The 15,374-nt window shown below is 35.2% G+C and overlaps 1 protein-coding gene across 1 annotated transcript; it reads right to left on the bottom strand.

The window, feature by feature from the left end:
* Positions 1 to 13,326: 13,326 nt before the first annotated feature.
* On the bottom strand, positions 13,327 to 14,235 carry LOC145823980 (uncharacterized). Its single transcript, XM_082923559.1, has 2 exons — positions 13,903 to 14,235; positions 13,327 to 13,770 (listed from the first exon to the last, which is right to left on the bottom strand). The coding sequence occupies exons 1-2, from the start codon at positions 14,233 to 14,235 to the stop codon at positions 13,327 to 13,329; spliced, it is 777 nt and encodes a 258-aa protein (XP_082779685.1).
* Positions 14,236 to 15,374: the final 1,139 nt, after the last annotated feature.

The raw sequence follows: 15,374 nt of genomic DNA on the forward strand, positions 1-15,374 counted from the left end.
GTGTCATGTGTATTAAAATTTTAAAGGAGTTTAATATATCTATCTATACTATTATTCATGTGATGCCCTGAGATCAAGGTTTTAAAAACCGGATCGGCCGGTTCGACCGGTTGAACCATCGATCGGTCGGGGTTCCAGTTCAAATACACCCACTAAACCGTTTAAAGTGAAAAATCGACTTATTTTGAGAGAATCGAAAAAATCGGCGGTTGAACTGCCGAACCGGTTGACCAATAACTTGATTTGTGTTGGACATGTTTTTATATTTTGCGAAGTTAGACCCAAATCAAGATGAAGAAGAGGATTACGAGTTAGGTAATCTGTCAACCAATAAAAATTCTCGCTAAATTGCTTATGAATATGAATGGTAAATTACACTTTACATTAAATTTCATTTTGATCTCTACATATGAAATTATAACAGTCAATCTTCTACGGTTTTGGTCATATATCACTTTAGTCCCTACACATGAAATCATGACAGTCAATCTCCTATACTTTTGGACTAATACAACTTTGGTCCTTACATAAATGTTAATGTCAAACACCACTTTGATCCTTACATAAGTGTCAATGTCTCTCTTTTATTACTTCATTGTTTAAATGTTTAACATAATTTCACGTGACAAGATTATAACTACGAAATGAAGATAAGAATGGAAAATTACCCTCATTTCACATCAATATATATTTTGTCCTACGTGACAAACACGTAAGAGTTATATAATACAATATATATATATATATATATATAGATATGTTTGTATGTTGAAAATTAGGACAAAGAGGTAAGGAAATATTTTTGAAATAAAAAAAGGCAACAGAGAAATTGAAGAGAAAAAGATGGACTAGACAAAAGGCTGTGTTACTATGGAATTTGTAATTTCAATTTATGTAAAATCATAATTCATCTTCTTAATCGTTAACAATCTGTGTTTATATTTTTAACCTAATAAAATCATAATTTGATATAAATTTTGAGATAAAATGTGTATTGATGGAAAATGAAGATGATTTTTTTCTTTTGCTCTCATTTCATAGTGACATTCTTGTCACATAATTAGATTTTGTTAAAGATACAAACAATGAAATAATAGAATGAAGACATTAACACTTGTGTACGGATCAAAGTGAGATTTGATCAAAAGTGAAAGGAGTTGACTATTAAGATTTCATATGTAAAGATCAAAGTAAAATTTGATCAGAAATATAAAGGATTAACAGTCATAACTTCCTATATAAGGATTGAAGTGAAATTTAATATAAAGTGTGAGAGTTTAAAGCGTAATTTATCAGAACGTGAATTCTTATATATAATATTCGGTGAGAACTCCCCCAACTCAGTATTTTAAGAAAAATGCTAAAATCAATCCAATGGGAAAGGTCGAATAAGTAGGTCCACTGACAGCGTACTGAAATGTAAGTGTACCGAAATGTGGACAAGCCAGTTGTAAACTTGTATTCACTCTTCGACTTCTAAAAAAAATTATGGTCTACTATCAAACTCTTAACACTCTTCTAGAAACTAATCTGTTTACACATTTTAATGTGTGAATTATACACAAAATAAGATCAATTCAAGTATGTGGATTTATTTTGAAAAAATGTAATACAAAACTTTTATTAATTCAGAATTTTTTTTTAGATTTTTATTCATAATAAAATTGTGTGGTAAAGATTAAAGTGATGTAGTGTTAGCTCCACATATACAATAACTTTGAATCATTAATTAATTTTTTTTGGGTGGAATAAAAAATTTGAATATGTGGTACGGCTGAATGTAATGACCCCACTCAAAATTTATCATTCTACACCAATCAAAATGGACTCTCTCCTCTGTCATGAGTGAAAGCTCCTCTTCTTCATTTTTCTTTTTCTTTTTTTCCTTAGCCACACACTAGAAAACTGAACTCCCAAAGGTGTAGTTCACATTGTTATTCCATGCACTTGGTCAGATAGTGTTTCATAATTTCTATAATTGATGAAGTAATCAAGGTTCATAATTTCGTGTCAAGTGATGAAAAGTAATGAGCATGATGTATTATGATTAGTCTATGATATGAGAACAATGTACAGATAGAAAAAATATTGTAATAGTGACATTATTAAAAGAAGTATTAAAAGTCAATAAAAAGTTACAAAAGATCCAAGTAAACAAATCTTATTTTCCATTAACTAAACTTTATTATAATCCTTACCGTAAATTAATATTACTCATTGGAGAGACATAGAAATTTTTTTTTGACATATTGTGTGAATGGGTAACAAAAGAAGAGGCTAGAGCGTGCTGCGCTGATATTTTCCAAATGATAGAGATGTGGAAACGCATGTGAAGGTTTTGCTGTAGATTGAAATTTTTAAATGTGAAAAAGCAAAGGTCGGCCAAGACATGGTTATCTAACTCGATTGGTAATTTCCATTATTAGCTCTCAATGGCATCCACACTATTCACTTTATGCTTTCCGATGAAATGATTGGTTTTTTGACGACGGATTGGGTTGAGTTTGGAGTTATGTTAGAAAAAAAAGAGACAAAATAGGATTTTTAGTTTAATATAACAAAATATCACATTCAACTCATAATCATTATATTCTTTCACTCACAAAAAGTTAAAAAAGGTAAAAAGTTTTTCTCAAACTAGACTTTTTAACCCCAGGCTAAAATAGTAAAAAAGTCAAAAAGTCAACCCACTTCCAAACGAACCCATATATATATATATATATAAACTCTCCAAAGTTAGAGTTTTTAATTTTGTTAATTTAAATTATAAATTTCTTAAGATGTTCGGGCCAAAAATTCAAAATTAAATTTTCGTTGGATAGAGGTTCAGGCATTGATTTTCTTTGTCCATTAGGACAACCTTGTATAAAAGGACCACACTATCTAAGTATATATGTATATATATATATATATCATATACACGTGAATCAAAAACCAAACCTTATGTCCTCTCGCTCTCCTATGCGATGTTGCCTGTAGCAATTCTAGTTTATACTCGATCCATTTATTACTTTTGGATCCAAGAACCTATGTATTTTACTGTTGTTCAGTTCATTTCCATCTTGTTGTTTGTTGAGTTTGGGTATTGGGAGTTTTGGTTGTATTTGAAATAGGTTGGGAGGTTAGTTTCTCAAATAGTTGTTGCCTAGAATTTTGCTTGTTCGCTCGAGCAACCATTCCTGTACTCGAGCGGTCTTTCTTGCACGCAAGCGATCTTTTGCAAGTCTAAACTACTAAGAAGGGGTCATTGTACGATTGGGTGCTGGTTTTGGTCACTTGAGTGGTGTCACTTATTGTGTCTGTCGCTCGAACGACTATTCTTGTGCTCGAGCGGTCTGTGCGTATATCAGTCTGAAAAGAAGCCATTTTCAGTTACTTTTTCATCTCTCTGTGTGTGTGTGTGTGTGTAAACACTTCAAAAATCCTAGATCTTTATTCTCTCGCTAGTTCTTGAACTCTAATTCCAAATACTCTCAATCCGTAAGTTTTCTCACCCTACTCGTTTGGAGAAAAATGTTAAGCATGTCCATGGCTTTATTTTAATCGGAGCATTTTGTGTTTTTGACTCTAATAAGTTCTACCCTTGTTTCCTCGTCTTCTACTTTGAGGTAAGAATTTCTTTGACTCTATTATATGATTTTTAACTTAGTTATTTTTCTTTAAAAAGGGTATTGATTTGGGACATTTTGGGAAAAACCTAGATTTTGGATTTGAAATCAAAAGAGGGGTTTTCTAATTAGATTCTTGAAAATGGTTGTGGGGATGTATTTATGAGTGACATATGTTATAATGGTGGATAGTTATTCTTGAAATTGACTTTGTAAAATAAAGTGGATGTGCTCTAGATTTTGGATATTTGGAATTGTGAAGGGAAATGGAAAATGATGTTGGCTATTGTGAAATTGGAACGATATTTATGTTAATTATGATGGTAAAGTTGGATATGTAGTATCACTCTCTTTGTAATTGATGAAATTGTATATTTTAATTGAAAATTTTCTTTTGAATATAAATAATTGTTTTGGGCTATCGGTGAATGATAGTTTTGATTGTTGTAGATATTGCATGACAATTAGGTCAAATTGAAACTAATTTCTCATACATTGTGCATTGAGCATCATTTTATATTGAACATTGTAAATGTATTTATTTTTGAGAAAAAATGGATAAATACCTTGGTGAATCTGGGTATGGTTGTAGTTTTATTATGTCGGCCTGTGTGTCCTTGGTGAAAGTTCAGAAACCCATGCGGTTAGGTGCCGATCCTTCCGGTTAGTACCGGTAAAATGGCTTTGGTAATGCTTGTATAGCCTATTGGCAGACACATACCTAGAGATTCCTAGTGTGTTGTTTCTACTGCCCTGTTTTCTATTATAAATCGATTATTTTCATGAATTGATTTGTAATTTGGCATTGCATTGTTTTGAGATGGAAAAAGAGAAATGTTTGACAAATGGCATGTATGTGCATTCACCTTATAATTTTGTGATATCCATATACTGTGCTAGATTATCTCTACTGGACTATGACTCACCCTATTATAGAAAATTCATATTCATATGTTTGGGAATATTTTCCTATATTTCTCATTCAGAAGAATATGTATCTTTATAGTGTTACAATCCTCACAATCCTCCTAAATTAGGAAACTAGACAGCTCACACCTTGATTTTTGCCTAATTATAGGGGTATACACATATTAATAGAAATAATATAGCTCATGCTAACACTCCCCCTCAAGTTGGGCATGAGCATATGTATTGATCATGCCCAACTTGACAATTGAGTTGTTAAATACCCTTCTTGATACAGCTTTTGTGAGAGTATCTACCAATTGATCCTCTAATTTAACAAATGGAAACCATATAGTCTTTTGGTCGAGATTCTCCTTGATAAAATGGTGATCAACTTCCACATGCTTAGTACGATCATGTTGTATTGGGTTATGTGCAATCTCAATTGCTGCCTTATTATCACAACGTAAATTCATAGGCGTTGGATGTTTAAATCCTAACTCCTCCAATACACGTTTTACCCATAATAACTCACATATACCATGGGCCATACCTCGGAACTTTGCCTCGACACTTGATCTTGCTACCACCTTCTGTTTCTTGCTCCTCCATGTGACCAAATTTCCTCTTACAAATGTGAAATACCTAGATGTAGACCTCCTAGTGGCTTGATCTCTTGCCCAATCAGCATCCGTTTACCCTTTAATATTAAGACTATTGCTTTTAGCAAACAATAATCCTCTTCCTGGAGAGGTCTTTAAGTACCTCAAGATTCGATACACAATATTCATATGTTCTTCACTTGGTGCATACATAAATCAGCTTACAACGCTTACTGCGTAGGCAATATCAGGCCTTGTGTGTGACAGGTAAATCATTCTTCCAACCAAGAGTTGATAACAACTCTTATAGTTGGAACCTGATCTGGATATTCCTCGAGCTTGTGGTTCATCTCCATAGGTGTTTCGGCTGGTTTGCAGTCAAGCATCCCAGTTTCAGTCAAAAGATCTAAAACATATTTTCTTTGTAATAAAGAAATTCCTTGCTTTGATCTCGCAACCTCAATTCCCAAGAAGTACTTCAGTTGACCAAGATCCTTCATTTCGAATTCTTTAGCCAAGTATTCTTGTAATTTCTTCATTTCAACTCTGTCATCACCTGTTACCACCATGTTATCAAAATACACAATGAATGTTGTCACATTTCCTACTTTGTGTTTTATAAACAAAGTGTGATATGAGTTACTTTGTTTATAACCGAACACCTTCATTGATTTTGAGAATCTCCCAAACCAAGCTCTCAGTGATTGTTTCAACCCATATAGTGATTTTCTTAAATTGCAAACCTTGCCTGTATCAGAAAACTACATTTCACTACCGGTAGCAGATCCATGTATACCTCTTCCTCTAAATTCCCATTGAGAAACACATTTTTTACATTGAATTGTTGTAGAGGCCATCCTAGATTAGCAGCTAAGGATATAAGAACACGAATGGTGTTGATCTTGGCTACTGATGCAAACGTTTCTTGATAGTCCACATCGTATTTCTGCCTATATCCTTTCACAACTAACCTTGCTTTGTATCTGTCAATGTTGTCATCACGTTGAGTTTAACTGTGAACACCCATTTACAGCCAACCGTTTTTTTTTCCTTGAGGTATTGGCACAAGCTTCCAGGTGGAATTCTTCTACAGAGCCTCCGTTTCTTCAGTGATTGCCTTTGTCCACTTTGGGTCAGCCAATGCATCTTGCACACTACTAGGAATAGATACAGAAGATAATTGATTAATAGTAAGTGCATATGATTCTAACAATCTATGGGTGGACACATGGTTACTAATCGGATATTTAGATTTGGCTTTGGCATTAGGTTCATATTGTCTTTTTGGGACTCCCTTATTTGACCTTTGTGAGTATCTGAGTTCTAGGTTCCTTGCGTAATCATTCGAGTTAAGTTCATGAGGTAGAGTGTTTTGAATTACGCAAGGAAGAACATTTTGGGTTGATTCTTTAGTAAATGGTGTAAAAAAGGGCAATTCTTCATTTGACAATTCATTTTGCAATTCTTCATTCGACAATTCATTTTGTAATTCTTCATCAGTTCGCAATTCTTCATCTTTATTTGGTACCTTAGACATGTTTAACACATCAAGTAGCACCTCGGGTTTGTTGTTACCATCATGGATCGGTTGTATACTTTCATTAGAAACTTCTTTAGAAGAGTGCTCAAGACTATTTTCTGCCTCTAATCTATTTTCCAAAGCTTTGTCAATAAATGCATCGTACGCATCCTGAGTGTTCTCTACATTTTGTTTCTTTCCCTGAAGAGGAGGCTCAGAGGCTCCCCATGAGTAATAAGGTTCTGATTCATGAAAGGAAAGATCCAAGGTCACATACAATTGATGTGTTTGTGGATCATAGTATCGATACCCCTTCTGAAATTTTGCATAACCAACGAAGACACACTTAGTTGTGCGAGGATCAAGTTTACTTCGTTGATGCTAGGGGTGTGCATAATACTGCCGAAACCGCCAAAACCGCACCGCTAAGGCAAATTCGTTATTATTTGCCAATTGAACCGCCGATTTTTGGTAAGAAAAATGGCAAATTCCAGTGACACTTTTATCAATCCGCCGGTTTCTATTTTTCTTCCAAACCGCACCGACCCACACCGCTATTAAATCATGTTTTATAAGATTCTAAAAATTCTTTTTTACTTAAGTTTGCTTGTTGTTCTATACCTTAGAATATAGTATTACATTACTGCTCGAGGGGAATTCAAGATGTCAGTAATCCAAAATAAAGTTGGATTCCAATTCACTTTTCAATCTTTTTTTTTTTTTTTTTTTTCTGGTCATGTTGCAAACTTGCATCAGCTCGCTTTTCAATCTAAATACTTTTCAACAGTAAACATTTTTAATATATTGTAAACCCTGAATGATATTAATTTTATGTATTGTATTTGATCATTGTAACTTCCACAGATGCTTGTAATGAACTGATGGCATAGTCGTTGATATTATCATGTTGTTGCTACACTTGCTGCATCAGAAGAAAGCTTCGCAAGATGTTTAACATCCCGGTATCTCTCGCCTTTTTTTTACTCTTTGATTTAAGTTTTGTAATTTGAATTATATTTTTTATAAACCGCCAATCCGCCCGAACCGCCAAGGCAAATCCGCCATTATTTGCCAACCGAACCACCGGTTTTTGATAAGGAAAATGGCAAATTCTAGTGACACTTTTATCAATTCGCCACCCGCCATACAGTTTCTATTTTTTCTCTCAAACCGCACCGACCCGCACCGCGTACACCCCTAGTTGATGCCTTAGAATGTGAACATAGGCAACACACCCAAATACCTGATGTTCAAGATTAGGTAATGAAGGAGCAGACAAGAGGGACCAAAACTTTTGTTGAGGAGTCTGAAAAGCAATAACACGTGAGGGTGTTCGGTTAATAAGGTAACCCGTGGATCTCACAGCTTTGCCCCAATAGGATTAAGGCAGATTCATACCAAACTGAGAGGCATGGACACCTTCCATAATCTAATATTCTTTCTTTCAGTGAGGCCATTCTGTTGTGGAGTATCAGAATAAGAGTTTCGGTGGCGAATCCCATGGATACTAAGGAATTGTCCAAGTACAACATTTATATATTCCCCGCCATTGTCTGATTGAAGAACCCTTGCTTTTGATACTAAGTGGCCACCATACTATAAAACTCTTGAAAAATAGCCCGCACATCACTCTTGTGCTGAAGAAGTGAAACCCAAGTCATTGGGGGTACATTCATTAATAAAAGTCACAAAATAATAAGCACCAGACTAAGATGCAACTATAAAAGAGGCGAAACTTTTATTAAAATTGGGTAAACAAGAAATACGATGGCTCTTAACCAGTTCACAAATATGACATTTGAATTCGGAATCATGAACACGCGAGAACAAATGTGGTTATATTTTCTGAAGATAACTAAAAGATAAATGCCCTAATCACCAATGCCATATCCAAACAGTAGCTTTAGTAGCGTCCACCCCACTAGTAAGTTGTGCCTATCCCATCTGCTTTGCCCCGCCATTTTTCAGATCCAAATAGTAGAGATTGCCTCGTCTAACACCATAGCCAAGAATCCATCAGGTTAGAATGTCCTGAAAAATGCCAAAAAAAGGCCAAAACGTCACAATGCAAGCTAGAGTTTGGGTAATTTCACTAACATATAACAGATTGTATGAGAGAGATGGGACAACAAGGACTATATCCAAGGTGAGTGTATTAGATAAGGTAACAGGGCCTTCTCCAGTGATTGGTGAGGCACTGCCATTAGTAGCTGATATAATGGATTGAGATGATGACTTGATGGACTGTAACTGATGTGGGTTATTTGTCATACGATCAGATGCACCTGTATCAATAATCCATGAACCATTCTTAAAGTCTACAGAACAAACGCAGGCCTTACCATTATTACCCAAGTGGGCTACATTAGCAGTAGCAGTGGGTGTTAGCTTTTGATAAAACTCTCTTTAGAATGAACTATATTTTGTATTGAATTTTTATCACTTATTGATTCATATATATTGCCCATAGGCTTACATCCTTTTATATAGAGAAGGTTATACATAAGTTTAATGAATAAGATCCATGAACCTAAACAACCTTGTAATTAATTAGGTACATGAATATAATCTAGACAAAGTACTTAATAAATATAAAATACATGAATATAAAAATACATGAATACAAAGAATGTATGAACTCAATGTATCCAATGCATGCAATGTATCCAATGTATCTAATGTAAATATGGCATTAATTTTAACACTCCCCTTTAATGCCATATTGTGTGACACCCAACATTTCTCTAAAAAATTCAAATTTGTCCCTTGGTAGAGCTTTGGTGAAGATGTCCGCAACTTGATCTTCAGTCTTGCAATACTTGATTTGAATCTCATCATCTTCCACAGCTTCTCTAATGAAATGATGTTTGATAGCAATGTGTTTGGTACAAGAATGGTAGACGGGATTCTTTGCCATAGCAATAGCAGACTTATTATCACGCATAATTGGAGTAGCTTCACCTTGCTTCTCACCAAAATCATCCAAAATTCTTCTTAGCCAAATTGCTTGTGTAGTTGCCAATGATGCTGAAATATATTCGGCTTCAGCAGATGATTGTGCCACAGTTTGTTGTTTCTTGGATAACCATGAAATTACACCCGATCCAAGAGAAAATGCATACCCAGAAGTGCTTCTCATATCATCAACACATCCGGCCCAATCACTATCACAAAATCCAATTAACTTTGCATCAAGAAATTTCTCATAAAAAATTCCATAATCAAGTGTACCTTGAATGTATCTCAACACTCTTTTTGCAACCCCAAAATGAATTTGGCTTGGACTGTGCATGAACCGAGACAATAAACTTGTAGCATACATGTCTTTGCCTTTGACAACAAAGCCTTGAGGTTGATCAACATACACTTCTTCTTCTAATTTCCCATTCAAAAATGCTGACTTTACATCAAGCTGGTGCAAGAACCAACCCTTTTGAGCCGCCAAAGCAATGATAGCTCTAATTGTATCAAGTCGAGCCACAGGAGCAAAAGTTTCTTGGAAATCAATTCCAGGTTGTTGTGAATACCCTTTTGCCACAAGTCTTGCTTTGTTCTTTTGAATAGAGCCATCCGGATTGAACTTTGTTTTGAAAATCCACTTCACACCAATTATTTCTTTTTCTTTCGGTTTCTCCACTAACTCCCAAGTCTTGTTCTTCTCTATCACATGAATTTCATCTTCCATTGCTTTCTTCCATGCTTCATCTTTAATTGCCTCTTCAATATTTTCAGGTTCAACGATGCATAAATTGCATCTTGCATACACATCACTAAGACTCCTAATATTTCTTGGAGTTGAACTTGGAGATGAAGAACTTGAACTTGAACTTGGAGAAGATTGTGAACTAGCAATTGGTGACAATCTTTGTAGAGATTCAAGAGTTGCAACATCTTCAACTTGTTGACTTTCCGATTCTTCATTGAAAGTAATGCTTTGATCTTGGACTTTCTTTTCCTTCCAATCAAAAGACGCCTTCTCATCAAAGTGAACATCTCTACAAATAATCACCTTCTTTTGATCCAAACTGAAGAGTCTATAGCCTTTGGATTTTGAGCTATAACCCACAAAGATGCATTTCTTACTATTTTCATCAAGCTTGTGCCTCACTTCTTTTGGAACATGAGCATAACAAATGGAACCAAACACCTTCAAGTGATTCACCGATGGTTTCCTTCCACTCCAAGCTTCAAATGGAGTTTTATCCTTAAGAGCGTTTGTAGGACATCTATTCATCAAGTAAACTGCTATATACACGGCCTCACCCCAAAAAGTTTTGGGTAGCCCCTTCTCATGTAGTATAGACTTGGACATCTCCTCTATGGTTCTATTCTTTCTTTCCGCCACATCATTTTGTTGTGGAGTGTACCCAACAGTCAATTGCCTTTCCATTCCAATATCTTCACAAAATTTCATAAACTCATTTGAGTTGTATTCTCCGCCTCTATCACTTCTCAGTACTCTCATCAAATAACCACTTTGTCTTTCAATAAGATTTTGAAATTTCTTGAAGATAGAGAAAACTTCACTCTTTTGTCTCATGAAATACACCCAAGTCATTCTAGTAAAATCATCAACAAAGATAATAAAGTATTTGTTACCTCCATGAGTTGGTGTATCCATAGGTCCGCACACATCGGTATGGACAAGCTCCAATGGTGCTTTAGCTCTCCATGCTTTCTCCTTTGGAAATGACTCCCGATGATGCTTTCCAAGTGCACAACCTTCACAAATATGTTGCACTTCATGAATGGTTGGCAACCCAAAAACCATATTGTTTTGTTGTAGATGCTTCAAGCTTTGAAAATTCAAGTGCCCAAATCTTCTATGCCAAAGCCATGAATTATCAATCACATCCATCTTCAAAGCCGCATTTTTGCTATACCGAAAAATGAGAGGAAAACTTCTATTCTTCTCCATCTTGATTTGTGCTACAACTTGGCTTTTCCTCCCTATGTCAAAAATTTTGCAAAAATCGTCTTCAAAGTGAACAAGATATCCACGTTCCATAAGTTGTCCAACACTTAGCAAATTTTGCTCAAAGTCTGGAACTAAGAGAACATCGAAAATGAATCTTGTACCCATCTTGGTTTCTATAGCAATAGTACCTTTTCCTTTTGTTTGGACTAAGGCACCATTCCCCATTTTTACTTGAGGATTGGAGGAAGCATCCATTTTTACAAAAAATGCTTTCATCTCCTGTCATGTGATTGCTACATCCACTATCGAGAAACCATACATCCTTGGTTTGATTCGATGCCTTGTGACAAGCATAGAACATGTGCCCTTCACTTTCTTGCTCCTCAGAAAAATTAGCTTGTTGAGTGCTCTTGACTAGGCAATCCTTCTTGGCATGCCCAAATTTGTTGTAATTGTAACATTTTGGCTTTCCTCGAAACCAACAATCTTTATCAACATGATTGCTTCGGTTGCAAATTCCACACTTTTGTTGAGTGGACTCTTCATTTTTCTTTCTTTGAAAATTAGACCTTCCTCTTCCTCTTTACTCTTCCGGTTGCATTTCTTCCTGCTCCTCTTCCTCTTCCTTGGGAATTAGAGGTACTAACATTGAGCTTGGATTGAAAGGCACTTTCAATTGACTTTTCAGATTGCCTACTCAACCTTTGCTCAAATGTTTTAATTGAACCCATCAATTCTTCAATACTCAACTCAGCAAGATCTTTAGTTTCTTCAATGACAACAACAATGGGATTGTATTTCTCCGACAAACTTATCAAAATTTTCTCAACAACTCTTTGATTAGTAATATTATCTCCATAAATTTTCATTTGGTTTACAAGTTCCATAACCCTAGAAAAATAATCCTTCAACAATTCCATATCCTTCATCTTTAAATTTTCAAAATCTCTTTTCAATGACTGAAGTTTGATGGTTCTTACCTTCAAGTTGCCTCTATACTCTTTCTGAAGAATATCCCATGCCTCCTTCGCTTTTGTTGCATTGATAATTCTTGAAAAGATTGCTTCTGAAACTTCTTGTTGAATAAAAGAGAGAGCCTTTGAATCCTTCTTCCTTTGCTCTTTTAATTGGTTCTTTTGGGGATTTGTCAAAGCTTCTTCATCTTCAGGTTCCTCGAACCCATTCTCAACAAGATCCCAAAGCTCCGTATAGACAAAAATAGTTCTCATTTTCACATACCAAAAATCAAAATTTTCACCATTAAAGATAGGAGTGAATACATTTTGGTTGATGGGATTTGCCATGGATGTCGGTTTGTTCTTCTTCGGGACTTGTTTTCCCGTATCCGATCTCTACGCCCAGCTTGCTCTTGACCCAACCAAAGCTCTGATACCACTTATGTTAGCTTTTGATAAAACTCTCTTTAGAATGAACTATATTTTGTATTGAATTTTTATCACTTATTGATTCATATATATTGCCCATAGGTTTACATCCTTTTATATAGAGAAAGTTATACATAAGTTCAATGAATAAGATCCATGAACCTAAACAACCTTGTAATTAATTAGGTACATGAATATAATCTAGACAATGTACTTAATAAATATAAAATACATGAATATAAAAATACATGAATACAAAGAATGTACGAACTCAATGTATCCAATGCATGCAATGTATCCAATGTATCTAATGTAAATATGGTATTAATTTTAACAGTGGGCAAAGGACAGTCAGCCTCAGTGGTGGCCATAGCAGCTTTACTTGCTTTCAGGGCTTTTTGGTAAAATCCCAACACTCAGGATAGCCAATAATCTCGTAGCATCGTTGTTTGGAGTGTCTTGTTTCACCACAATAAGTGCACATCAGGCCTCCATTCTTGCCGTGAGTTTGAGGTTTACCACACTTTGAAAAGGAATTGAAGAATCCAGGTGATAAACCATGGCAAGTTCGGGTAGCAACCATAACCAAACTCTTAGAAGTCATACGTGATTCCCCCATTGTCTGACGTTGTTGGTGATCTTTTCGGACATACGCATAACTTCTTTCGAAGTTAAGCGGTGGATCTTTGTGCAAGATTTCACTACGGACTTGGTTGAAATCAGAATTCAGTCCACTTAAGAATATGTGGACTCTAAGTTTGGCCATTGTTGAGTGCAACCTAGTAACTCCTTTAACAGTATCTGCTTGGGACGCAGTCCTGTCATTAATTTCCTAAAAAATGGCAACAAGTTCACTGTAATAAGTGGGTAAAAGACGACCATTTTGTTTGGTAGAGAAGGATGTCCGGTTTAATTCGAATAAGTGGGTTTCATTAGACCCATCATAGAAGGTCTTTGAGGCCACCTCCCATATCTCTTTGGTCGTGGGAAGTTGAACGAAACGCTGCATCAATGATGTGGTCATTGAGTCAATAAGCCAACCTTTGACCCTGTTGTTTTCAACAACCCATGTATCATAATTGACATCTCCATGCGCTGGTTTTGTAGTTGTTCCAGTGAGATATCCGATTTTGTTGCGAGCACCGATACACATCTCTATAAGCTGAGACCATAATGAATAATTGGTCTCATCCAATGTGATTCCGATGGGGAATAGAGAATTGTCTTGGTGAACTTGTTGGATAATAACCTCGGGAGCAGCAACTGCTATTTTTGTTTCAATTGATTGATCACCCATTGAATCATAGAGTATAGCAACGCATGGAGACTTTGCTGAATCGATTCAAGAGCAATTTCTGATCATACTGATGGATCTGATTCGATGTGGCTTCTAGTTTACGAGTTACGATTTTACGAAGACGGATGGTGCAGTAGGACTCCAACGTCGGAAAGGCTGTGGATTCAAATTTCGGCTTTGGAACTCCTAGGGTTTCAAGGAGAGCTTTAGGATCTAACTTTTTGCTATGATACCATGTAGAAATTCATATTCATATGTTTGGGAATATTTTTTTATATTTCTCATTCAGAAGAATATGTATCTTTATAGTGTTACAATCCTCACAATCCTCCTAAAATTAGGAAACTATATAGCTCACACCTTGATTGTTGCCTAACTATAAGGGTATACACATATTAATAGAAATAATAATACAGCTCATGCCAACACCTATGTAGAAAACAACTTTCAGGTGTTGATGATATGCCTCCACCAAGGACGTAGCTTGGAAGGACTTGGAGCTTAAGGCTTCATTTTTGGTAGGGATGGCAATGGGGGGTAATGGGGTGGATATTAATTCTCCATCCCCATTCTCCTATAATAAATTTTCTTCATTCCCCATTCCCCATTCCCCATGGGTATCACCCTCCCCATTTCTTAATGGGTATGGATTTTCCCCCATCCACTTTAATCCCCATTTTTATTTTTTATATTTAATGTTAACAATCACTTTTTTTTTATTATTATTACTCCCTCCGTCCTAAAATAATGGTCCCTTTTGGGGAATTCAACTTTTTTTGGTAGTACAATTATTGTACTTTTAAAAATTTGATTTTCCAAAATTACCCTTTGATAGTACACTTTTTTGGGAATATCAATGTCATAATTGTACTTTTTATATTATTTATGAATTTAAAAGAAGGGCAAAATGAGAAATTTATATTATTTTTGTACTTGATTTTTAAAGAGGGACTAATATTTTGGGACAATGAAAAATGGAATAAGGGACTAATATTATGGGACAGAGGGAGTATTTTTTTTATTTAAGGTTCACAACAAAAACTAAATATACCTTCAATCTTTTTTCTTTCTTTTTTAATATATTTAATGTTAACAATTTTTTTTTTTTTTTTAAGGTTCACAACAAAAACTAAATATAC

The sequence above is a fragment of the Camellia sinensis genome, chromosome 4 (assembly GCF_055761805.1).
Source record: "Camellia sinensis isolate YWXY chromosome 4, ASM5576180v1, whole genome shotgun sequence".
NCBI classification, from domain to species: Eukaryota; Viridiplantae; Streptophyta; class Magnoliopsida; order Ericales; family Theaceae; genus Camellia; species Camellia sinensis.